General features: G+C 37.4%; 1 protein-coding gene across 1 annotated transcript; it reads right to left on the bottom strand.

Annotated features, from left to right (window-relative positions):
• Positions 1–182: 182 nt before the first annotated feature.
• LOC127793206 (formin-like protein 20) lies at positions 183–27,982 on the bottom strand. Its single transcript, XM_052324007.1, is given in 18 exon segments — positions 183–1,144; positions 2,471–2,537; positions 2,675–2,743; positions 2,970–3,086; positions 3,170–3,241; positions 9,623–9,717; positions 13,407–13,488; positions 13,579–13,629; positions 13,723–13,803; positions 15,661–15,702; positions 15,880–15,978; positions 21,333–21,404; positions 23,093–23,213; positions 23,514–24,257; positions 24,260–25,794; positions 25,874–26,095; positions 26,180–26,883; positions 27,442–27,982. Coding segments are annotated over 18 exon segments (4,398 nt in total). The 5' UTR covers positions 27,515–27,982; the 3' UTR covers positions 183–992.

Genomic DNA, 27,982 nt, shown 5'->3' with positions numbered 1-27,982 from the left:
CATCCAGAACCAAAACACTGCTACAAAATTTCAGCTAAAGATGCGCGAGAGCAATAACCCAGCAGAATGATTGTACGTGAAGAAGAAACAATGAAGTAGGCCGACAACTCTGGCCGCAAGGGGAGGGACGGACCAAAAGCACAAGAGGGGGTACAGAATAAAGAGGAAGAATAAGTGCGCCATTAAATAAACGAGAAATACTTTAATTAGACAAAGAACCGTTGAAAGATACAAGCAGTTCCCGAACTAACAGCCTATGACCCGGTTACATTTGGCCTACTTCTACAAGATATTCTGTTGCCTACTTTGCCTTCTCGTCTTCCTTAAAAGACTTTTCTATACATCATTTTGAGCCTGTCAAAATCTCAATCTGAGAGGAAAAAATGTAGCCTACCTCCCTACCTCTATGTTACAGTGAAACGAATTGTATTGACGCGAGTACAAGGTTAGAGCTTTGTACACGGACCAGGATACAGTGGAGCGAGTATGTGCTTTACAGTCCCGAGAGCCTTTGTTTGGTCCTGCAATGCCAAATGAATGGCAAAAGCCATGAGCAGCACCTTCAATATTGAAGGATGGACCCAACGTTATCAAAATCTCTCGCATTCGGCCAGAGACCAGAGTACTCATTTCAGACAACTGCAGTGATTTCACTTGATCATTTGCGAAAATCTGGACTATCATCATTAATTCCAAGAGATTAGATTAGCAGCACCAACAATCTGGGTTGATGAGCTGGCATTGGCCCCCGCTGGTGCAGCTGAGCCGTTCAAGGATATGCAGTTTAAGGTCTGCCACCCTCAGGAAGGAGCCCTTTCAATTAATTATATCTTGAATCCACTTAAGAGTCACGCCATTGCAAAACATAACTGAAGAGGGGAGCACCTTGCCAATAAGTTTCTTCCGACAACATTCTTCAGTAAACAACCCAGTAGATCTCTGATGCAAGAACCACATTCCCCTTGGCAGGGGATTAAAGCAAACAATCTCAGCTATTTCCCACTTTTCTTTATTAGATTAGTTACCCTTGCCTCCTCCATTTCAAGCTCCTTCTCAGCTTTTCTTTTCTCCAATTCAGCCTGTTTACAATTCTCATCATGTGCTCTCCGGAACAACCTCACAAAGTTTAAAAGGGTTGCGGTAACTGCATAAATCAGTAAGCATTGAATGCATTAAAGCATACAGTATTAGTATTTGTTCACGAAAGAACCAAAATATATGAATCAGAAGGCCAAATCATATTCAGAATAACTTTCATCTATTATGACCTAAACTCTTAATCGAGCATTTGAATGTCCCATGAGAACTGCCATTTGAGTATTGAATATGAAGAAACAAACAATACATCAAGCCTAAAGCAGTTTAAACATTGCAATCATTAAGGGGCTTAGCATATAAATGGCTTCACAATAAGTTCCAGCATTTTCTCTGAGAGAGAGAGAGAGAGAGAGAGACATAGACAGAGACAGATTTTGAAAACATTGTCCCACATTAGGAAAACAAAGGAGCTCGTGAAACCAATAAAAATACCATATTGGTCTGGGTTTTAAACATTGTCCCACATTGGTATACAGAAACCAACAAGTAACTTTTCTCATGGCCTAAATGAGAAATTTAGCATATAATAGAATACATCAGCAAATGCTACTTGCTAAGCAGATGCTGCAAAGGCCAGCATGACCAGACCTTACAAATATGCTCCTTATCCTTCTCAATGTTGTACTTATCACTAAAAAGATCAATTTTTATATCTTGGATCAATTGTTCAAAGAAAAAGGGGAGTTATAGGGGATATTACTTATAGAATCAATGCAAGATGGTTAGCGTGGGGAATTGTTTCCAATTTGTTTGATTATTAAATCCCTTTAAAATTAAAAGGGAACTTTAAGCGCCATCATATTCAAAATATGATTGTAGCTCAGATAAGATTATTACAGCAGATGTGTGGCCATACAAAAACATGACAAAATAAGAAACAAAATCATACTTAATAAGGTTAGAGTGGCACCCACTGAAGATAGGATGTGGGAGTTACAAATAAGATGGTTAAGATGTGAAAAGAAAACTTATAGAAGCACCTGTGAAGGGAACGAATGGAATAGAGAAAACTTATAGGAAAAGAGGGATGGAAAGACTAAAGAAACATGATGAAAAACCCTTACAAAGGATATGCCCATGGATCGAGATAATTGGAGGATTAAGGTTTGTGGTTGTCATGTGGCTTCAAATGTCAAAAGAAATAAGCCTCCCCAGCTTTCATCACCACCATTTGGTTTAAAACTAGTTCAGAATAAGTTTCTTTTTTCTAAATATGGTCCATAAATTGGTTTAAGTGTCAAACCAGCTGTGAAATTCCCATAAAAAAAATTATTTGGACCTCAAGGAATCTGAGGAAAAAATTAGAAAGATTTGGCGTCAATCTTACCCAAATTAAGCAGGTAGATCTGAGATCACATTATTTATAAATTACCTTGCTCAAGTGGGCAACGGGCAGGATCCTCACCAAAGTATAGGGCCAGTGTGTCTGCATTCCTACCCTGCCCACCATAAAAGAAAATGCAAACAGATTTTCAAGGAGGGCAAGAGCACACCCCCGCGCGCGCGGGGGGGGGGGGGGGGGGGGGGGCGCTGTAGATGCTTGAGTTAATAGAAGGTTTGGCATGGGAGCAATTACCACAATAGAGTACAAGTTCATCACAGATGACACTTCTGTATCAGCAATAGAAATGAATTCCTTCAATGTCTAAAAAACAAATACCAATAATCTGTTAGGACAGCTCAGTTACACGCACCATAATAATAGTTTTAAAAAGCCTCCCAACTTTTGGAGTGCTTGTATTATCTTTCACAATCAAATCAAGGTTTCAGAAATTCAAATTTGTTGAAGAGGATAATCAAGAGAGTAAAAACAATTGCATAGAAGAATTTTTGGTTGCAGAATGAGAAACTTACAAAACATGTGTGGATACCTTATGAAAAATTTCAGAGACTTGACCTTCATTTTCAGATGCAACCAGCTCCTGTTTTACCTTTTCTAGTCCTTTCATAATAGCTTGCATCTCTTCTGCTAAGGACTTCAATTGTATCTGTGAAGTTGTAAATGTGCTTGAAACAGTTCAAACATTTTCTAAAATGCACTTTAAATCAGTAAGAAAGAGATAATGCTAACCTTCGATGCAGCTTCTAGATTAATAAGATCTTCATGGAAGTCCAAAAGAGCTGGCGATTTAGAGGCAAGGACCTGAGGCAGAACACAAGATGGCACTTAAGACAAGACAGGAATTTTTCTCTTCTTTTTAGTTACTATTATTTTGAAGTGGTACAACAGGTGCATCTGTATGTGCTATCAGAAAACTTATCTCTCCTGTAAAATGTGCAAGGAAACAAGAAGATTCACATAGCAAGTGTTAGGGGTTCAGTTGTGGAAAACAACCCCAGTTCTCTAGGGAATTACTCCATAAAAAACGGAAGAAACATATTCAAATGCAAAAAATTCCTATATGGAAAACAGAAAATCCAGTTTTTCAATTTTCCAAATTTTTCTCACTAATTTTTAGCCACTAAAAACGTGGTTTTCCAAATTGTTTCCCCACTTCAACCAAAATCAATAGTAAAATTTGAATTTTGAAATTTACTACTAATAATATTATAATATAGAAAAATATAAACAATATCAATAAACAGCAAATTTGATTGATGATAAATAACTTAATAATATCAAAATAATCAATATTATAACATTATAATATGTTGGAGAGAGAGTCCTAACTTATGAAGAAGTCTCGGAAGAAGATAAAGATGCTGATGCACAGCAGATAAGTCTCCAGCAGATCAAAGAAAGGGGATAAAGATACAGCCAAATAAAGTTCCTAAAATCTAGGAAAAGTAATAGGAGTAGATAGAAGTTTTCTTATCTTATCTTCTGTTATATATTAGCTCCTAAATTCTAGGATTAGATTATATTAAAACCTTGTATAAGTAGGTTTCCATTGATTGAATCAAGGGAAGCCAGTTCGTTGATCAAAAAACTCAGCTTGAATTTTGGGATTCCCTAATCTAGGGACCTAATTTGTTCATAATATTTAATAATATCAAGATATTAGTATTATAAATATTAAAAAAATAATAAATAGAAAAATGACTAATAATAAATAGTCAAAATATTAATAGCAATATCAATATTATAAATTTATAAAACTAAAAAAAAAGAAATGACTATCATTAATATTGTAATATTAACAATATCATGAATATTGTATTAATATTAATTTTATAATATCATCAATCTAATAATTAAAATTATAATATTATTAATATAAAAAATATTGCATTGATAATATTAATTTTATAATAATAATATAACTATTAATATTTTAATACTATAATAATATTATCAATAACAATATATTACATTATATAAAAGTTGAAAACATGTTTTGATATAATTATTTGGAATATGTTTTTTAGTTTTCAAGATAAGAAAATATTTCTCTTTCAAGTTTTTTGACAAAAAGGGAAACTGGAGATGGAAATTGAAAAATGTTTTATCTAGCTAAACAGCCCCTTAATTTTCAAGAGGTCTCCAAGGAAACTTATCATATCTCCCTTACTTCCCTAAATACATTATAACAGAACCAACCTAAAAACTCTAATTCCAATATCACCATCATAAAAAAGTGTTAAAAAAAACACACACACAAAGGAAAAAGATAGAAATATAGATTGGATTACACCATTAGCACAAGAAAGTTGCGTTGAAGGAGAGAAAGCTCTGACCTTGTCTGGATACCGCTTTTCTATCAAATTACTCTCACCAAAAAGTCTAAAAATGAAACTACTCTGGCTTGGCTTTCAAAACACTCACAGAAGTAGCTAGACCAGGTAACTAGGAGATTCAACATTTAGCACCAGAAATGAGCTTCAAGGTTATCTACCTAGTCAGAACTCATTTGGATTAACCTGGTTCTATTCATTTAACTGTTGATTTAGCACCATCCTAAAACAAAGCAGAGTGACATGTATTGCAAATGATCTAGTACTACTATTTTTCTCCATTTAAAAATTTATGGTGTTGCTACACCCAAGTGGCTTTCTATAAGTTAGCTTTTATATATGGTTTTTTTTATAACACGAAACTTTTATACATGGTTTATCAATAGTACTCCTCTTGTATTTATGGTTAATCTTTGGCTTGTAAGTTCAGCTCAAATTTCCGCTCTTAACCATTTGGATTTTGATAAACTAAAATGTAAAAAAAAAATAAAACTAGCGCTTCTAATATCACTGAAAAACTTTTCTAAATAAGTACAAGTTCAAAACAAACACACCAAGCATGCATGCACACAAGCACACTTCCAAATGCACGTCTTTTACCAGTTCCATTTACAGCAATGCATCATCTTCTACAAGTACGCTTGAAAATTGACAAAATGAGAGTCATTGATGTGAAGGACTATGAGGAATGTACATCATGCATGTAGATATCAAACAGCAATGGGAACAGTGACATTCAAGATTTGCTCTAAAATTTAAAGGAATAAGAAAAATTCAATACTTGTCGCCCACCTCCTTTCATGTACACCCATGGACCACAGTTGCCCCAGAACAAACAGCAAGGAAATCTCAATGGTACATACAATAATAATGTCACGGTTCTGACAGAACAAATCTCAAGGAAATCTCATGTACACCCGTGTGTTGATATAAAATCAACTTCCCTTCTCTTGCACATTTGCTTCTAAAAGGAAGTCATCCATGCATCGCAAAAACTTTTCCACCCTCTCTATCACCATAGCAGCTCAATGTTTTACATAAAACAAGTATCTAAATTGAAATCTAAAAACATAAAGAAAAGGTTTTAAGCTGTTACCAATTCTATGCTTGGAACAAGATGGTGAGTGATTATATAGAAAAACACCCTACTGCATAAGCAATTATGAAAAGTTTAAGATGTAAAGTGTGGTCTATCTTAGTGTGATCCATCTTCCATTACAACATTAATACAGGTATGTCAATACAAGATACCAATAGGTAAGTGAGATGATTACCATGCTCAATTCCTCTGCCCCTCCCCATCATGACAGTCTCCTCTCTTTCCCAAACATATAGAAATAAAACATTAAATTAGAAAAAGGGAGCACAAGTGCCTTTTTTTGTCTCTGAAATTATTTGAAGGAACATTTGTTCTTCTATATCATCAGTACTTTGATAAAAGTAAAATCTGATAACGTTATGATGAGCCAATAGCATTGTGATAAAGCTTTTACTGCATCTTAATTTTTTCATGTGATTTTGTATGTACCTCACAATTTCCCCTACACAATTCTATAATCTTCCCCCAGCTTTCCCTCTCTTTTGCACAACTTAAAATTTAAAAGATTATAATTCCACAAGAAGCACAAAGTTTTTGAAAAGAAGAAGAAGATTTGTTTGATGCCATGGTAAAAGCTCAAACTACCAAGGATAATAAACACTTCAAGTTTGAGAGCAGTGTCTTTAAAAAATAATAATAATTGGATTTATGTCCAATCTCACCCTGAAAATTAACAAGGATAAAGAAAGAATCTACAAAGGGAGAGTTGCAAGGAATAATGCTTCAGGTCTATCTCCCAAATCTTGAACTTAGCAATATATTTGCTTTCACATTTACTAAAATGCTACAAGCCTCTGCATTAAGAGCTGGCTGCATGTGCTTAGGTACATGTGGTCAAACTAGTTTATTAGAAGCATATACTTACATGATGTTTCCATGTCCTACTCTTTCCAAAGTTTGTAGTTACGGGGTCTGATATAATTGTTGAACCAAAATCCTATAGCTTAGGCATTTGCAAGAATTGATGACTTGCACAGAACCAAAGAATTGCTTATATGAATTTTTGGGGTTAAGCCTCATTACCTAGATTTATTGGACACTTCGTTCTGTCTCATTATAATATTCTTTTGGCAAGTAATAGGATTATGATATTAATTATTATCACAATGTTAGTATTATGAATAGTAAAAAAGATTAATACACAGTAAATTGACTAATAATAAATAGTCAAAATATCAATAACAGTGATAACAACAACAACAACATATCCAGCCTTTATCCCACTATGTGGGGTCGGCTACATGAATTCTAGACTTTCATGTATTTCTGTCTTTTGTCATATTTTCACTGATGTCCATATACTTCATATCAAACTTTAATGTTTCTCTCAAAGTCTTCTTAGCTCTACCTCTACCTCTTTTTTTGACTAATTATTCCATTTCATCCACTCTCCTCACAGGAGCGTCTCTTGGTCTCCTTTTCACATGACCAAACCATCTTAGTCTAGTCTCTCTCATCTTCTCCTCTATTGGCACTACTTCTACCTTATTACGAATAACTTCATTTCTAATTTTATCTTTTCTTGTATGGCCGCACATCCATCTTAACATCCTCATCTCCGTTACGCTCGTCTTTTGCTCATGCTGGTATTTGACTGCCCAATATTCTGAGCCGTACAACAAAACTGGTCTTATAGCTGTACTATAGAATTTTCCTTTCAGTTTTAATGGGATTTTACCATCACATAACACCCCCGATGCATTTCTCCATTTTAGCCAACCTACCTTGATTTTACCATCACAGTGATACTAATAAATAAAAGTATTATTATAAATAGTGAAAATATTAATAAATAGTAAACTGAATAATTATAAATAATCAGCAACATTAATATTTATAGAACTCCTAAATTTTAAAAAATGAATAAAAATATAATTAATATCACTACTGATTATCATGACATTATTATAATAATAATATCATGAATAGTGTATTGGTAATTTAATTATTCCTACTTTAACATAATAATATTGCTAATATATTATCATAACTAAAAGTATAACATTATCAATACATAAATACTGTATCAGTAATATTAACTTTATAAAATAATATGATTATTAATTAATATTTAATATTAAAATACTATTATTAATAACAATATATTGTATTGTATAATAGTTGAAAACATGTTTTATATAACCATATCAAATATTTTTTTATTTTTGAATTTCCAAGATAAGGAAATAGTTTTCCATATTTAGAATTGAGTGCTTCTAAATTTTCTACAAGAAAATGAAAATTGGAAATGAAAAGTTAGAAAATATTCTCTGGAACTAAACAACCCACAAGTATTCCCAATCTTCAACTTTCGAGATTCAACTTCAATTAACTACTCATGCACAAGTCCTCATCACCAACATAGACAATGCTTGGTATTTTTTATATGTCTGACAAATATGCGTGTTGAATATATGCTAGGTACAAATATGACAACCATTCTGGGTTGTCTAGGTTTCATAACTAGCAAACCAAGTGTCGCGACCCAATCCTACATTGGTAGTTTACAAGGGAGGAATTGGGTATATTACTTTGTCCCATGAACCTATAAGAGTCAACCCTATAGTGTTACAAGTGGTATAAGAGTCAACTTACGACCTCTATTGAGTGGGTGCGGGGAAATTGTCTTGAGATTAATTTTGGGTTAGATTGAGATATGACTTTTCAGGCTAGTAATGGTGCCAAGAACTAAAACTAGGGGATTTGTCATGACTCAATCCCACATCGATAGTTTACTGGGATTTTAGGTATATTACTTGATCCTACGAACCTATAAGTCGCCTTCAACTAAAACTTTTGGATGAAGACCAGTGGTGTTACACCAAGTCCTTTCTTTTCTCAACTAGAAACTCAACTAAATAAGGCCATATCTTTGTTATCATGAGGATGAATGCACAGATATTAAGGTAAGCCAAGATCTCTTGTTGTGGGAGAATATCAAATGAACGCAGTATTTGGATTTGGATTTTGCCAGTTAACGAGTCTTGTTCCCTGTCTGATATCCTTGTCCTCGCCATACATCACAAGTACTCCAGATGTTGCAACAGCCTATCCCCATTCCCCACTATGCACTCAAGCTAAAGGGGTCCATGAACGTCTAATGAAAGAATCTAGATGTCAAAGGCTTTCTACAGAATTATGTTCTCAGAAAAAATCAGAAAATAAGAAGTAGAATCTGCTAATTTCAGGCACTCGATATTTAGAACATTAGATTAACATTAAGCCAGCAATACAAAAAATAAAAAAAATTGGATGAGGACCATGATTTGGCAAGCCCCAATATTACAAACAATATTAAGGAGTCATGAAGGACAACAAAAAGAAGAAATGTTCATAGATTATTCTTGTAAAATTCTGAGTAATAAAATCCAAATGCAAGGCCAATAAAGGTGAACCAATCAGGGAAATGCCATAGAAGTTTCACATGTGAACCATTGCATTATTGCTGTAATTGTTTTTCCCTTGTCCCAACAATTCCAGAATCAAGGGGACCCCTTGACTGTGCTTTCACAATATTCAACTGAGGATGTCATGGCTGTCAGTTCTAACCAAAAGGTCATATATCAACGAGTTCCTTGTCCTTTTCTCAGCAAGGAATACAAGGTTGATCAACTTTATTAGATTCTTAATTAAGACTTTGTCATCAAAAGTATTACATCTAATTTTTCTTGGACTACGACAACAATGACAACTGTTACAGCCGACATGCACCTGAGACAATAATGGAGCAGAGAAAATAAGGTAGCATACCTTGCAAAGATAATGCATCAGTGTCATCTTGCTGTTAGAAGCACGTGTATCAGTGAGTTTTAAAAGACTGTCTAACTTGAATCCAACTGCAGAACCTAACAAAGAAAAACAAAAACAAATTTTCCAGTGAAACAAAGGTTGATCACATGACGTCATCCTAGGTAGCCTATATAACCATGGCATTTTACTTCAAAGCAAATTCATAAATTTTTAAAGAATTGCATGCCCACAGTAAAGTGACTATAAGATGTTTGATCTGGTGAAACAGCATTGTTATACTTTATCTAGATACTTTACATGGGGTGTTGCATAGAATAAGGCACCAGTACTGGCTTGCATTAACATATTTATGTTATGTAAACAGAAGACCTCTAACGTCCTGACCACATATGAATGCATTGAATAAATACTTTTAGGTAAAGGACATGTTCTGGACATAAATCTTACAGATTATTTGTAAGCATTGATTAAATCCACATTATAGCTGGCCAAAACCATACAAGCTGCCATTCAGACGACCACAAATGAATCTAGATTATGAATGAAATGGGAGGAAAAGTCAACTTGCTTCATGAATATGTTGCAGTGCCATTTTTTAATGCAAGAATGCTCCTTTATTTGCATATACCAATTCTCCCATGTACAGATAAAGTATTAAGATCAAAATTCAGAAGCAAATGTTATTTGAACCTTCAAGGTGGATCACTAAAATGATCCTCTCACATTGATGCCTGTAATTGTCAGAGAGTCCTTGCTATGTTTTTGATCCAGTATTTCAATATATCATCCCCTCTAGGACTGACAAGGACCAACTGAAGTTATTATTGCTATCAAAATTAAAAATGAAGCTACAGCTTGCACAAGTGCATATTTACTTCCAAAAATTTACCCCAACAAAGAATAAAATTAGAGTAATTTTAAAAAGGGTAACTTACACTTAGCACCCCTCAAGTTTGGTAAAAAGACTCAAACACCCCACACTTATCAAAAATGAAAAAAAACATTTTCGACTTTATTAATTATGAAATACTTTCCCCCGTGCGGTGCAAAAACGGCTGTTAAATTTTTTGAAAATCCCAAAGATGCCCTTTCTCTCTCCTCTCGTCGTTGTATCACAACCCTTCGGGAGAAATCAAAGGCCAAAACTGGAAGGGCATCAGAAGGGTCGACCCTTCGGGGGGACCTCATTCAAAGTCCCCCACCAACCTCAATCAAACCCTTCGTGGCTTCCGCAACCCGAAGGGTGTCTTCCAATCCTTCGATCCTATCTAAGAACCCGAAGGGTCCTACCACATGCCTTCGTGCATGTGTGACACATGTCCTATCGTGCCACATGTCACAGTCCTCAACCTGCTAAAAATAGCCATCGATCCCATACCTTCGAGACATAAATCTAAACCCTAGAGACCCAAACCTAGGAAAGATCTAGCAACCCAAATCCACCAACCTCCTACCCCATCAAAGCCTCATACCCTTCTGAAGACCACAAAGTATAACATGCATCCACTCCCTTCCACATCTTTTGACTTAGGCATCGAATGGCCCACGCAAGAAAGATTCTCGCATGCCTTCTAACCCTTCCTGTGCTGCAGACCCTGAAGACTAGAAGCCCCTGAAGACCCTTCTGAGGACACTTTAAGGAGTTCAGAGCACCTCTTGAAGACATGCATAGCTCTCCCAAAGCTGAAAACCTAAAACCACAGCCAAAGACCCCTTCGAGACTTGACATCAGCCCCTAGGCCTTCCGCAACCGAAGACCCCTCTAGGTCTCCCAAGCACCAAAGACCCTTTAGGACCCCACTCACCCAAAGACACCTCTAGACACCAACCGAGGCGACATTCCAACTCTCCTAGACAACGGATCGAGCCTTACCCCACATTTTGCTCTCCTGAATAGCGGATCGAGCCACCTCCCAGGCCATCATCAGCACTTATCAGCCCAGCCTCAAACCTTGCTTCTCTCATCCCCTCACCAAGCTTTATTGATATGCCACTGAGCTCCCCGAGACAAACAAATTCCAATTGTTGTATTCTAGAAACAACTCTCACTTCTCTTTCTCTTTTCTTTCCTCTCCTCTCCTCTATCTTTCTCTCTCCTCCCTCTCTTTTCAACTGATTCACTCCACTCCAACAGCCATAGTGGCAACGCACAATTTCTCTCACCTCTTTCTCTTTTCTCCCTTTTGTCGTCTCCCCCCCCCCCCCCCTTCTCTCTCTCTCTCTCTCTCTCTCATTACATAACCCTTGTGATGGGGATCTGGAACCCTGCGATAGGGGTTGCAAATAAGGGTGTTCATCCGGTTTGGATTGAATTGAGACTAGGATTCTTTATTGGTCAGGACTTAGACCAGACCAATCCAGGATTTGTTTTTTTCCCCCCCAATTTTCAGTTTTGAATATAAAAATTAAAAAATGCATATAAATTCTTATATATCATCCAAACAAAAAATTTCTTAAAAGAGAAGCATCTAACAATAATCAACAATCAACAATTCAACATAATGCAACATTTTAAATCAACTTAATAACCTCTTAACTCCCTAAAATAAATTAAACAATCACCAAATTAAAATTGAATTCAAAATCAAATTTCACAAAACAAAACAATAACAAAATATAACATTCAACTTAATTTTAACAAAACAATAACAAGATATAACATTTAATTTTTAAGGGGACCAGCTGGTTTTTAGACTTGGACTGAACCAAAAACAGGCCTATACATTTTCATGGACCAAGGACCCAACCGCTTTTCTGGTCTGAATTGAAACTTGAACACCCCTAGTTGTAGACCCCCATCGCAATGCAGGGGGTCACCAACGATGGCTGGCCATTGTGGCAGGATGCAACCGGTGACTTTTTCATTTTAAATTTTAAACATATTACTATTTATTTTGTTTATATATATACACATTTAGTTTAGTTTATATTTAGTTTTTATTATTTTTAATTTATAGTTATAATATATTTGGTTCATATTTATATATCTTTACTTTGTATTTCATATATAGAGAATATATTTATTAAGTTTAGCTCTTGTTTATATAAATATATTTTCTGCAAATATATCTATACATATTCACATAAATATCTTTATGTATATAGTTAAACTTTATATTCATATTTAAAAAAAAAAGTTCCTTGTAGTTTATATTTACAGAATGTATATAGTTTACATTTATACATACAAATATTTTCGGTAAATATATTTATATATATTTTAGTTTTAAGTTTATATTTATAATTAAAATACAAAGAGGAGAGAGAGAGAGACAGATGAAAGAGAGAGGAGAGAGCCCAGAGATAGAGAGAGAGAGAGAGAGAGAGAGAGAGAGAGGAGGGGAAAGAGAAGAAGAGAAGAGAATTTAAAAATCAGGGGCAAAATAATCAATTTCACAATCTGTTAAGGGCAGGCAAGGTCTCTGTCATTTCTAATAAGCCATTGGTGCCTGTGTCTTTTTATCAAACCTCAGGGGTACCAAGCATAGTTTACCCTTCTAAAAATCAGATCCACCCCGAAAACAGATTTAAGAGCATCATGATCCACACTGCCAAAGTTTATTCAAGTTAATTTGAAAAATAATTAATCTGATGTAACCGTGTGCTTCTGCTCTTCTTCTGGTTTTTGGTTGAAGAACCAAAGTTTATTATTCATTTATGTTATTTACAACCATGCAAATAGGATACTCACTTTCTTTCAGAGGTAAGGAGGAGGTCTAAATAACTAGGATGGAATAATTAAAGGGTTAAAAAAGAGGGTCCGAATCAATAGAAAAGTCACTACCTCTTGCAGTTCCTTGATTTAAGGTGTTCCCCAGATATAAGATTTTCTTCATGATTTCCTTCAATTTGAGGGAACTTCGCACCTATTTCCAAAGTAAATCAGTGAAAAGAAAATTAGATCAAAACAAAATGACAGAACTGCATGAAAAGCTTAATTATTGCCAGCAGGGTACCTCTTCGCATGCAGAGTTCACCGTGTTTAAACTCTTCTTAAAATCTGAAATCTGCAATAGTAGTGCAGTAGTTTTGACAACTTAGACCACACATTAACTATAGAAAATTTGGTAAAAGATCAAACAAAAAATTCAGATCTAGACCTGAGAGTTATACTGAATCTTGAAGAGGAACACTCTCAATTTAGACTCCACCCGAGGAACCTTCATCAGCTCAAGAAAATACTGAAAAGGAAGAATAGGAATAGGTAATAGCAGTATTATATAAAATTTTACAAAGCATATAACACAAAAAAAGGGGAAAACAAACCATTACAAGATTTTTTCATCTATTATCACTCACAACAGGCAACTCCATGGTGATAAACAGTAACAATTATATTACTTTTTCATCTTTCTTCAGCTTTAGTGTTACACTTGCCCTTCACGAGCCTTCATCATGTGCTACCACCACTATAATCAGTCACAACACCGCTGAATTCACATCACTGACAAGCAGTCAACAACTATATTTTTATAGCTTAAACCAGCATAGACAACTTCCACTAGATCACTCCCCTTATATAATCAAAAATGTAAATCAAACCTCACACACTCCATTTTCCCCCTTCTTTAGCTTCAACCATGCCTTCAGAAGCCTCAATCTTGTGCTAACACAATGTTCACCATCCTGCCATAAATTTGGCATGCCCAAAGCATCTAGTTTCACCCCGTTGAATTTTCATTAGTGAATCACATGAAAATACTAGCACCTGATTCTAAACATTGGTTACATAAATTGGGATTTGTAATAACATCCCAAGTTGACAACTTCTTTTTGATTTTGACATTTTTGTTATGCTAGGAAGACCAGACATTTCCAAATATATTTGGTCACAGGCGCTAAGACCAAAATGGTAGTATCAAGAGTTCAGATATTTTTATTCCAAAACTCTGGCAGCTAGGTAATTAGGAACTAATTAAGAAAATTTCCAAAATCATCATGTGTTAGGTTCTGTGTGACATGTTTCCATGAGGTCCATAGGCAACCATGACATGCAATTGTACCATTATCCAACAAGACAAGAGTAGATTGTTTTATCCTTTCTGGCCTCCTCCTTTTTGTTCTATGCCCTGATTTCAACTTTTGGCAAGGAATGCTGAGAATTGTGGATTAAGGTGATAACTGCAATAATCAGGTGCTCATTCAACTAACAAAATAATAATAGAAACTACATTGTTAAAGAGATAAACCAAAAGACAGAAGGTTGAAGTTAGACATCTTCATATGCAAGGCTCTGTTATATAAATGGGGTACTATTTCTAGGCTTGCTTGTTCTTTCCATCTGTTAATAGTTGTCTCGTGCTTGGGCTGCGTTTTTGAGACGACAGCTGTCCAGTTAAGATTAGGGATGGCACAATCAGTTTTGTCCACACAGTTGGAGAAGCTGGAGGGGGTGGGATTCTCTAACATACAGGTTCAATATATTTGAGGTTTGCTTCAATGTGTTAGTTGTAAGATCAGATTGGGTATACAAGCTATAAACGAACTTTCTGAGCTATGCTTGGCCTGTGTGTTGCTCATTGAGGGAGTGATATATGCCATAAGGTTAGGCCTTGAGCTTCATTGCACTTCCTATTCTGTGGTAATAAAATTTCTTCTAAGAGTGAAACAGACAGAGATACAAAGGAAGGGAAAGGTAACAGAAAAAGAGGTACAATATGTCACAATGAAAACATAAACTTTTCACTCGTACAACCTAAAGAGAAAACCTAGGAAAGTAGTGATACAAATCAAAAATAAAAAGAGTGAGCAGACATATACACATACACATAAATTGTTAAGAATGACTTTTAAGAGAAACGAGGTATCACCATATAAGAACAACTTGAATTAGAAAATGCCTATTAAGTTGCAGAGACACAGATAAGATAAATACAAATAATATACAGCTGCTCAGAAAATAGATCAAATTCCATAGTTTTCACATAATTTAGTCAAGTAAAAATTACTGATTAAAGACCCAGGAAGGCCTCTTCTTTTCCTGTCCAAACATTCAAAATAATAAATAAATAAGGAAAACATAGATCTTGCTTACAGACCTGTTCGCATTTCCCCAACTTCTCCTTGTCACCAGTGTAACCCTAACAATGACAAATATGAAATCAGGAAAAAAGGAATAAGAAAATAAAAAACAGGAGGCCAAATGAAACAACTAAAATCACTTCTACACAGCAGAAACCCATCAACAGAAAGAGTGAAAACATCAGATATGGACAATACGAAAACTGAACCATATATGCTTTGTGCTACATCATCACCTTAAGAAGCTCCATTTCTTCTTTAGTGGGGCAAAATTTTATAAGATTTTCCACCTGATCAGCATCTAAAATTGACTCATCCATTGCTAATACTGCAGCCTGTGGAAGTTGAGCATAAAAGAAGTACTTTTATTTCAAACTTCAAGCGTAAATATACATTTTAGACTCCACATGCACATCTGAGCATAATTAAATAAATGTACATCTATAGAGATTTTAGAGTATAAAATCCCATCTATGAGCACAAATGCAGATTTGACCATAGATACATCTCCATGCACATTTTAGGCTCTACATTCCAAGTACATATATCAACTTCATAATGTTTGTACCAAGCAGAATTCCCAATCAAACCTTATATGTGTCCTTGTATAAGACAGAAGCTTAGCTGAAATGAGTTATTAGGACGATCCAGTAAAATAAAGAAGAATGAAATTAACAAATAACCTATCAGAGGGCGGGATTCATTATATCATTCCTTAATGGTAAATGATGCAGTTCTTTTTGGCAAGAGACCTATATTTAGCATAATAGAGATCAACTTATAAAAAGGATGCACAATGGATTGAACATTAAATGAATTTTCTTTATTTTTAACCCCTTTTATGATCCCTCTCTTTAAGCAAGTGAGAAAACTGGAAGTGCTTATACCGGGTATTAGAGATCAAGTTACATTTTTCAATTCTGTACATTTATGTATGTTGGTTGATGTTAACATAACACCTATAATTAATGTTTTCTAATCCATATTGACTCGCTTCTGTGATGTTAACATAATTGTAACATTCAATAATTGTAATGAAATTGCTGGATGATTTTAGTCTAAAGTATTCAATAAATATTTCCTACTTGAATTAAGTTATTCAATTCAGAATAGGACAATATTTAAGGAGAACTTTAAATGAGCCGGATAGAGGAGGAGAAATTTTAAAAATTAAATCAGAAGAGAGCATTCAAGAGAAGAGATCAAACATTGGTAGCAATGGTAAGGTTGTTGCTCTATGACTAGGTTGTCATGAACCTAGGGTTTAGAATGGACAATTGGAAGAGATGAGGAAGATAGAACAGAAAGAGAGAGATAACAGACAGAATTGAGAGAAAAAACAGAGAGGGAAATAGAGGAGGTGAGAGAGATAGAACTCGGAAGGAGAGAGAGAAGAGAAGAAGAGAAGCTGAAGGAGGGAAGAACAATCAAATCCAAGAGGGAGAGAACTTAATTAGAGAGAGAAAATCAGAACTCTGAATTTGATATATTTCACATAATGATTTCTTTACAGCTTCAATAGCTTTATATTGTGTCAGATCCTAAGCGATCTAGCAATTGTTCAATCCTAGTCTCTTCCGAGAGGGGAGAGATCACGCTAGAATTCCCAAATCCCTTAGGATCTAACAATTTTGGTATCAGAGCTGATCCTTGGCCCCTTGATCGAAGGTGACGATGATGGCTAAAGGAACAAGGATGAAGAACTTGGAGACTCAGGTGCAACAGTGTGGATCCTCGATGAGTGATCTACAAGCGCGGGTGGATCAATTGGAATTGGGATCCAAACGGAACTACGAAGCCATCATGGCTATCAATAGGAAATTGGAAGTTGTGGCTTATCCGGGGCTATTACAACCTTTAACCATTCCGCGGCAGGCATGGGAGAGTATCAATGGATTTTATTAAGGGGGTCTACCAAAATCTGAAGGGAAGGACTACATATTTGTGATGGTGGACCGGTTCACAAAATTTGCTCACTTCCTAAGTCTCACTCACCCTTACACTGCACAAGAACTGTCCCAGGCCTTCTTTGATTAGGTGGTGAAAGTGCATGGGGTTCCAAAGACTAGTGCCTGATAGGGACAAGGTCTTTACTAGTCTACTATGGTAGTTTGATGAAATCCTTAGGGGCTAAGCTTAACCTATCTTCTACCTACCATCCCCAAACTAATGGACAGACAAAGCTAGTCAATCAATGCTTGGAGACTTACTTCAGATGCTTGTGTCTTTTACACCTTAAAGGTTGGCACAAGTGGCTATCCGTGGCACAGTATGGGAATTCAAATCCGAGAACAGCTTCAGGGATTTATGTTGATGTTTGCAAGACAAAATCAGGTAAGACTCTCTCCCAACTTCCCTCCTAGGGAGAGATCAAACCCAATTCGGCAGAGGCAGGGTAGATTAGATCGAATTCTATAGGGGCAAGGGATGAACCAAAGGACAACTGGGACCTCTGTAGGAAGGGAAGATCATTGAGAGCCAGGTGAGAATGGATGGGAATGGCAGCCTAAGGTGCTGGTGGGACAAAACCAGCATGGTTTACACATGCCACATTTGGAGATTCCACACCATAGCTCTACTCGTGTACAATCTCTTACTGCACTAATTGAATTCTGTTTTATTCCATTATTCCCACTTCCACTATTTCCCCGTAATTACACGGCATATAGCTACTTCTCCTATGTAGGTAATTTTGTTACAGGAAGTCAACTGCCAAGATATCGGCAATATCCAGCAGATGCAACAATTGAGAAGCGTAGACTTGCTTCAAGTTCTCAGCCTCCTCTAGTAACTGCCATTCCTATCTTACCATCCTGAATTGTTTGATCCAATTCAGATCTGTCCTCACTTCTTGCAACTACCATTCCTAATGTAGGACCTCAGCAGCCTTAGAAGTACCTCCCATCTACTGGTTGCGCATAGTATAACTTTTAGGCTGCAGCTTATGTTTTCTGTAAATGGCTTCCAGCGCCACTTCTTGCAGCCTAGCCTACTCAGCTGCTTGTTTTACTGTGACAAGATACATCATCTTCACAGTAGGCCTCAGCTCATTGCTTAGACCACTGATGAATCTTGATACAAAGTAAGACTCTTTCAAGGTCAGATGGGAATTGAGCATCAGTGATTGCAATTCCTCAAACTTGACTTAGTAATCCAAAACAGAGCCTATTTGTTTAAGTTTTTGAACTCTTCATTGCAACTCTCATCTCCAACCTGATCCATGCTAATTCATTTGTTTTCAGCAAACTGGAAACATTAGGTAGGCTTTCAGTGCTTGCTCAAATTGGTTTTGCAATGGATCTTGAAAAACATTCCACTAGTATACTAACCTGAAATCTCCTTGAAATCAGAATTAGACTTTCGTCCAGCTTTTGATGAATTTTAGAGCATTCTTTCTCGATTCATTCGGCCATCTCTGCAGTTCAAATCCTCGAAAGTTCACCTCTGTAACAGCCTCTTGATAATCGCCTCTTGGTCAGCTTCCAAGGACCTCCTCGGAACTTATTCTAGTACTAAAATTCAGCAAACCTAAATTCAGCAACCTAATATGCCTCAATCACTGTTTCAAGTTCAACCGAGAAACAACCTATCAATATCGCCTTTGAATCGCCTGAATCCACTAATTTCCATGACTCAATCGACTTTGTTGAGCTTTCTAAGAATCAATTGACTCTCGTTACCACTTCCTGAGAATCGTGTACTAGCAGCTTCCAAGGATAACCTTCCAATACTCGATTTAGCAAACCTGAGTCTGCCTTAGTAATTGCTTCTAGGAGTAGCCTATGAAAGTTGATGCTCTGATAGCTATAATTACAACTGAGAATCAACCGGCTTCCTGAATCACCTATATCTAATTCAACATCCAAGATCCAACTGCTTTGAATCAACAGCCAAAAATCATCTGGATTTGCTTCGCCTTGACTTCGACTGATCACTGCTAAGATCGCCTCGCCTCAACTTTGACAAATCACTACCAACATCTCCTGGGGAACTGCTTGACTCACAGCCGAGAAACAATCAGCTCCAATACCATTTGTCATGAACCTAAGGTTTAGAATGGAAAGTTGGAACAGATCAAGGAAGTTAGAACAGAAAGAGAGAGATAAACAAATAGAATTGAAAGAGAAAACAAAGACAGAAATCAAAGGAGGCAAGAGAGATAGAACTCAGAAGGAGAGAGAGAAGAGAAGAGGAGAAGTTGGGGGAGGGAAGAGTAGTCAGATCCAAGAGGGAGAGAACTTGGATAGAGAAAATCAGAACTCTGAATTTGATATATTTCACATAATGATTTCTTTACAGCTCAGGTAACTTTATATAGCTACTTCTCTTATGTAGGTAATTTTGTTACAGAGTAAAACAGAAAATACAACAACTAAAATACCAAAATAACTACTGCTAAATTACTATTATATCCTTGGAGTTATGACATAGGTCACAAGTTCAAGTTATAGAAAGAGTATGTTTCCAAAGCAAGAGTTAATGGTTGCATGCCAAAACAACCCTCCCCAAAAACCCTTGCAAAGTAGGAAGCCTTGAAGATGGATCGCATAAAAGCAAATATTTTGGGAAATATTACTATAGATGTAAATGTAGGAATTAGCATTATTCAGTTATTATATCCCCATTGAAAAAAAAGAGGTTATCACACCATTATTTTCAATTTATTACAATAAAGAGGTAAATGAAAAATCATAAAATCATGAATGACAAATTTCCTAAATAGGACAATTTTTGTTAAGTTAATCTGAGATGGTTACAAACAACACTCACTGCCAAAGCTGTGCAGGTGATTGATTTAAGCCAAATTCCACCATTTAGGGTCCCAAAGAAAGAGATATATTGTTTATTTTATAACTGTTGTTCTAGGGATGAGCTAGCCCTCAAACTCTTCAATTTAGGCTTACATAATCCATATCTCATCATGATTCATAATTTCTATTTATAGAAATTTTTATATTCTGCTACTTTCTATTTCAAAAAAAAAAAAAAGATCTGTCTTGAATGCTATATTAAGGGACAATTATATAGAAAAGCTCTAAAAAGTAATATTTCACACTTCCTGTTTTTTTTTGTGTGTGTGTGAAAAGTCACATTTTCTTTAACATTTGTCTTCTTTTTCTTGTGGATTACAGAGTTTTTCTTCCTTTGGTTTTCTTTTTCCTGTGGATTATAGAGTTTTTCTTCCTTAGAATAATATCTAGTTTCCTTTCTGATGCTAGGTCCTCTAGCCCTACCCAATAAACTTTAGTTCCTCCCTATTTACCAAGGGAAACAAGGATACTGAGTACAATCATGACTGTAGTCCTTTCTTCCAGATACTGTATTACACCGTCAATTCTAGAACTAGACACTGAATTAAACTGTAAAACTAAAATTATCTATCTTTAATCATATGCATGAAGTCTCGCACTACAATATTGCTGCAAATGTAATGAAATACTTATTGACAGTCCCTGATAGTCTGGCTACTTATCATGTAAACCCAATTTTGGATCATATGAGCATGGAAGGTTTAATTCACATTTCAAGACATGGAAATATTTTGGGCATTGCCACATGGCTGAGAAGTTATCCACTCTATAGTTTAAAATACTGTACACAAGGTTCCAAAGAAATGCAAAGCCAAACAACTTAGACAAATTATATTTCTACGTCCACAGAGCATTAAATTTGATAATTTCAAGCTTACCGTCATGTCAGAGAGTGGCATCTTAATTTTTGTGAGCATAATTTCAGTGTTGTAGGCCCTCTTCAGATCAATCTACAGTGCAAGATGAAACATCCATCACTAAAACTAAGTGAGGCGAAGACATGAACATCAAGTTGTAAAAATCAAATTGTAAGAATTTTTTAGAATAGATTGTGACTACTCATTCCTAACCATTGTTATCATTCTCAAGGACACTGCATTTAATAACAGTGAACATATCAATTACAAGAGAACAGCAAAATGGCACAATGCTACCAATCAAATTTTCTTCAGAAATTATCCTGATTCTATCTTCAATAAATCACCTCCATACCAATTTTCCACAATTTTGTGTTACAAGCACATCCAAGAAGGAGGGGAAATGTTATGGTAAGACTTAGAGATCAAATTATTCATAGAAAGACTCAATTAGTTATCTTGGATCAATTGCTCAAAAATAAGGAGAGATCATTAAGAATGTTAAATAATCAAGACAGAGTGGTTAGAGTAGAGAAGTACACCCAGCACTTTTTGGAAATGTAAAATCCTTTCAAAGGTAAAGAAAATTTTTAGGGTAATGTTAACCATTGCCCTGCATTAAATGCACCTTGTTTTCAAACAAAGAGCATTTATTGCACCTTGTTTTAAGCTCAAAAACAATATTATTGATTGAAAAAATGTTGCAAAGAACGATCCATTTATCATCAACCTATAGGAGTTTTTAAGCTGAAAATAAGGTGCAATAAATGCTAAAAATACCCAATCTTTACTCGACAAAATAAGACTTTTTGTTGTATGGCTCAAAATATTAACCCTTTAAATATTAACATGTGCAAAATATGAATATAACTAAAGGTGTTACAATGGATGTACAGCCATAGAAGAAAAGACCAAACTAGAAACAAAACTAGAAACGAGATTATTCATAATAGGATTAGAGTGGCACATACAGGATATAAGTTGCACAAAATGCAATTAAGATAGCTTGAAAATGTCAAAAGATGATAAATAGATGGAATTTTGAGGTAAGTAGATGGCATTCAAGAAGTTTGTAGCAAAATAAATAGAGAATGCAAGACCAACGTAATCATAGGGGAAAATTATTAGACATGACATGAAATATAATGGCCTTAAAGAAGATGTGGCATGTATGTGGGCATAAAATAGAATAAATCTCATTTCCAAAAAAAAAACAAAAAAAGTGGTGAACTGGAGATCAAACAAGGAAGAAAAGAGAAATGTCAGGTCCATTTTTGGAGAAGTTTAATTTCAAATCTTACAATCAGCTTTGCACCCATCAAAGCACTGGGGCAACATGCAGTATGCTTTACAGGATCAACCAAAAATGTTACTTCTCATATTAGAAAATGAAACATCAGAATGAAGGTACCAGCAGCACGTCAATTCATTTTATTTCAAATCTCATGCCAATGCTTTGAAACCTCATTTGGCCATACCAATAAATCAACATATTTTCATATTCACCCACCAATAGACCAATTCAACTAGGTTATATAGGCTATGTATGCTCATATCAGTTGTTCTCATCTGATGAAACATTAGTTGTGTATGTGATCATAAGGATTACTCAATAGTCACTCAGAATGAAACAAATAACTAAACTGCACAAAGTGGCAGATCATGAGAACCACATTGTTCCTATGAATTTCTCCCAAAAATTTTATGCATCATCCTTGGCAGAAGAAAAAATTCCAGAACTGTAAATTTCTGAATAGAAGTTTTTAGTCAGTTTGCATTACCAGGTTGACTTTGTCAGTTTTGGCTCCAGCAGACTTCCGTCGGGCTCCAGATTTACCTCCAGGTTTTGGGACTGTGGCGGAGAAAAGACTCTCAATTTCTGACACATCAAATTCTGGCGCACTAAGATTTGAGGGTAAAACAACAGTGAGATATAGGGGATAATGACAAAAGTAAAAAACTTTAGAACCACATTCGAATGCCATAATTCAGAATTACATGTGCTGGTCTCCAGTTTTAAGTTTCTGGACATGGAGAAAAAGAAAAATGCACGTTAAACGATTGAGCAAAGGTAAATCCTTGAACATAAAGAAGTTCATAAAGAAGTGGCCCAACCATATTTAGAACATTAGAAACTATAATATGGCCCAACCAGTAACATTGTCACAATTTAAGACTAAGTACAGAAAGAAGTTCCTTTACCTCTGAGGTTCTCCATTTCTTTGCAATTCCTCCCATAAGCTTCCTTGCAAAACCCTGGTTACCTTGCTCCAATGAAGTGGCTTTAAGGTAGATCTTCTAGGTGCTGCTACAAGAACTGCAGCACGGGCAAGCCCACGCCCTCTTCCGGGAGGTGGAGGTGGACCACCTGTTGGTCCTCCTCCCATAGGTGGAGGCGGAATACCTGTATGTCCTCCTATAGGTGGTGGAGGGGGGCTAGGTGCTCCTGGAGGCCTAGGTGGTCCAGGTGGATGGCCCCCTAGAGGAGGAGGGGGAGGTGGTGCTCCAAGTAATGGTGGAGGTGGAGTTTTGTTGCTTGGAGGAGGTGGTGGATATGGAACTCTTTGATTTTGAGGTGGTGGTGGTGGTGGAGGTGGAACTCCTCGATTTGGAGGCAGTGGTGGAGGTGGTGCTCCGTGCATTGGAGGAGGAGGTGGTGGAGGGGGTCCTCTATGTAGTAGAGGAGGAGGAGGAGGAGGAGGAGGGGGTGCTCTATGCAATGGAGGAGGAGGAGGAGGAGGAGGAGGAGGTGCTCTATGCAATGGAGGAGGCGGTATGCTTTGCAGTGGAGGCAGTGGTGGTGGAGGAGGAGTAGGCGGGGGAACTCCACAATTTGGAGGTGGAGGAGGAATGCGAGGAGGAGATGGGAGTGGAGGAGAAGAAGATGGAACTCCATGCACAGGAGGAGGTGGTGGTGGTGGTGGGGGTGGGGAGCCCCACAACTAGGTGGAGTCACAGGTGGCAGAGGAGAAACCCCAACTCCAGCAGGTTTTGAAGCATAAGATGCACTTAGAATGGGGGGGGATGGTAGAGGACAAGGGGCTGGGTAACTAGAAACGGTTCCTGTATGTGATGCAGAGGCTTCTTGATGCATTTCTCTCATGCCCACGTGTATAGGAGGAGGAGGAGGAGGAGGTGGAGGCGGAGGCACCTGCACTGGCCAATAAGTTACAAACACTGCACTGCTAGATAGTGGAGGCGGAGGGGGAGGGGGAGGTGGAGGTGCTGGCTGACAAGTTACAAGCAATGTACTGCAAGTAGATGGTGGAGGTGGAGGAGGAGGCGGAGGGGGTGCGCATTTCACTTGCTTTTGCACAGTCAAAGCAGGTGATAAAGAAGATTCAGACAAAGTAGATAACAGAAAGCTAGAAGAAGGGGGTGGAGGTGGTGGAGGGGGAGCAGCAGGAGGTGAAGATGCTTGCCTTCCTACTGCTTGTGCAAGTACCATAGGATCTTCCAAGTAAAGGATATTTGAAGACCCATTGAGAGACAAAGGACCCAAAGAGGGGGCAACCTGAAGTGGGCATGGATCTAGTGGTGATGAATTTGAAGGGATAGGGGAAGTATCTCTAAGTGGTTGCACGTCCAAAGATGGTAGTGACAAAGTATGCTCCACCGCTTCACTGTCCATATTTCTCACATTATCCACAGTACAGCTTTCATCAAGAGTTCTATTGCGTGCAGGAACACCTCCAGAGGCTGCAGTAGCAACAGAAGCCTTTGACTTGCCACCAGCATTAGAATCCTTTGACGGGGTCAGTGCAGATGGTGCACTGTTATGTCTTGTCATGGGTGGATACCACACATGCATTGAATTAGTATAAGAACCTTTGTTAGTAGGGATCCACCGAGATACTGCAGTTGGCTTTGCCGTTCTTGCTAAGGGGGCTTGCTTTTTCGTTTTCTGTTTTGTAGCAGTTAAATCTGCTATTGGTTTTGCATTTAAACTAGGCTGTTTCTTTGGAGGGAGTGGAACTGATTTATCAGATTTTTGTCTACCAATATCAGCACTCAACTGCTGCTCTGGACCCTGCCTGTCTAAGTTGTTCTGCATGGCAGAGTCTTCTCTGCCTTGCTTATTGTCCATATCTTCTAATTTTCCATTCACATCTGCGGCTACTACCTTTGTTTGTAAACTAATGGGTACATCAGTAATCATGGTTCTGGAACCTAATTTATCTCCGTCCTCAAAAGCAATGGCTTTGACTGCAGATTCTGAATCCACCCGGTCCTCCTGTATGTGATTTCTATCATTTGCAAAGTTTTGAATTGCATTAGGTTCCCAGACCTCGTTCCAAACTACTTTATCACTCTTCTCATGAACTGCATAAGAATTCCCATCCTGCCCATCTACTGGACTGCTGAAGATCTCCTCGACCTCAAAAAATTCCTCTGGTGAAGCACTTTCCATCTCATTCCCATCTTCACTTGCCACTTCTGTGGTTGTGGCAGATGGAACAGCATCAGCATCCGAGAATAGCACCTGACACAAACATGAGTATGCATTCAACCCCTACCAGTTTAGATAAAAGACATGCTACCAAAATCAAACAACACCGTACCTCTGCTTTGAACTCCTTTGGAAATTGGTCCTTTGCATCCCACAAAGTATCAACTTCATCACGGTTCAACAACAAAACTTTAGACCGGACAAATGCAGTGTGGAACATAACCCTGAACATAATTTTCTCTGTTGATAGGTCATCTTCCAAATGGACACACTCAAGAACAACATCCCCACGAAGGTGAAAATGAATATCTATCTTCACCAGTTCACACTCTTCCTGCAGTTATAAGTTATTATAAGCACACTTTAAAATCATTCACAATAATCCTTTATTTTATTAAATGTGTGTATATGGAATTACCTGGCAATAAAGACCAGCACTTTTTTTTGTCATGGTAGTCGAAAATAGAAGCTTAGAACTTCTAGTGGCCATGGTAGAAGGATCCTGACCATAAATGCGAACAACCGGCCGGCAACCCCTCACTCTATCAAACAAGGGAAGGGCTCTGAGTACAATACAATCCAAAGCTAAAGGCGTGTCAGATGGTGGCCAATCTAAACCAAGATTCTGTCTGGTAATGTACTGAAGATATCTCAGCTGGGAAGGTTGTGGATTTAAAGGAGACAAAAGATGAAGAAGTTCCCTTGGGGCTTGCTTATATACTATTTCAAGAGTCTTTTGTTCACCACTGTACTGTTTCCGGTACAACAGAAGACCAGCAAGCATAAATGCAAGCACAGGCCATCCTCCCCTTTCACAGTGCATTAACAGTACATTTTGTTGCTCTGCCAGTGATAACCAGCTCTCACTGGACCGTAGGAAGTGGTGAATCATCTCCAATGGCAACAGAGGACACCCCTCATGTTGCTGAGGGTAATCCATGACTGTCATGTCATATTGAGATAATATGTCCGAAATTTGGCTTCTCTTTTCCCCTTCTCTGAAGTTAAAAACCATGAAAGAAGCATCAGGGTAATGGTCCTGTAGCTGAGCTACAATGCCACCTATATATACTCTGTATTCATCTTCTTCCAGAACATCAGTGGAGAAGCAACAGTCGAACACTGCAAATAGAGGGGGGGAAAAAGGTAGTGTGTCACCATAGTCCACAGTCAACAACTTGCTGCAATAACTACTACTTAACATCTCTTTTCTTCAGCGAACAATAATATGAATACATAATTCCTAAATGAAATGTCAAGAAGTCCATTTTGGCACAACGCATTCTACAAGTCAGTGATAAAGTAGTATCCTAACTCCTGAGCATGAAATTTCAGTAGTTGGATGAGAGAATAGCTAAGCGATAATTATGTGGACATGGGATTAAAGAATTGCAAACTAGAATAACCAGTTCTCGGAATTATGGTGCAGTAAATACACTCTAAATCGGTTTAAATTCCATGACTATCTGATATCAATCCTATTAAGCATCACGTCAATACCTAGTACCAGACCATTTTAAGACAACAAATGAAATCAATAAATTCGACGCAACGAAGCGTAATAAACAAGAGAATGAACGAGAAGTTCGACATAATTCAGCAATTACACGACTCGAAACCGACAGAAACAAAGTCCTGAAACGAATTGTAAGCTGAAAGACGAAGAACAAGAGAACGGACCGTAGACGCGCTCGGATATCTCGAGGAGGCGATCAGGCGGCTTCCGATAGAAGAACCGTCTGAACAGCGCCATCCAGTGGCGCTGCCGTGCCCGCCGATCGTATCCAAAACCACTAGCGCGTCCGATTCAAAATATACAAAGAAAACAGAGAGGCCTCGACGGCGATCAGAATCCCTGGCAATGCGATCGCAGGAACGACGGACGGACTCCAGGAAATCGATCGAATCGGTCAACGGAACTGAATCACGGAGATGGCATCGGAAAGTGCGGGGCCGGGAGCGATAGGGTTCGAATGCAATTCAGGAGCAAGAGGAACGGAGGATTTCAGAACATGATGACGGCGAGCACCTCACGCAATTTGTTCAGCCATCACAGGGAGAGACTGGACTGGTGGGGGAACGAAAATGGAAAGAAAGAAAGAAAGAAAAAAAGAAAGAAAAGGCGAATGCTGGCTACTTGGAACCTGCCTCCTCTTTCTTTCTCTCCCTTCCCTCTGTCTCGTCTACAGTCGGTCGCGGTGAGAAGGAAGAGAGCTGGGGG

This window comes from Diospyros lotus, unplaced genomic scaffold (genome assembly GCF_014633365.1).
Source record: "Diospyros lotus cultivar Yz01 unplaced genomic scaffold, ASM1463336v1 superscaf1, whole genome shotgun sequence".
In the NCBI taxonomy this organism is placed as follows: Eukaryota; Viridiplantae; Streptophyta; class Magnoliopsida; order Ericales; family Ebenaceae; genus Diospyros; species Diospyros lotus.
Note: the sequence above shows the minus strand (reverse complement) of the source record. Positions and strands in the feature narration are given on the sequence as shown.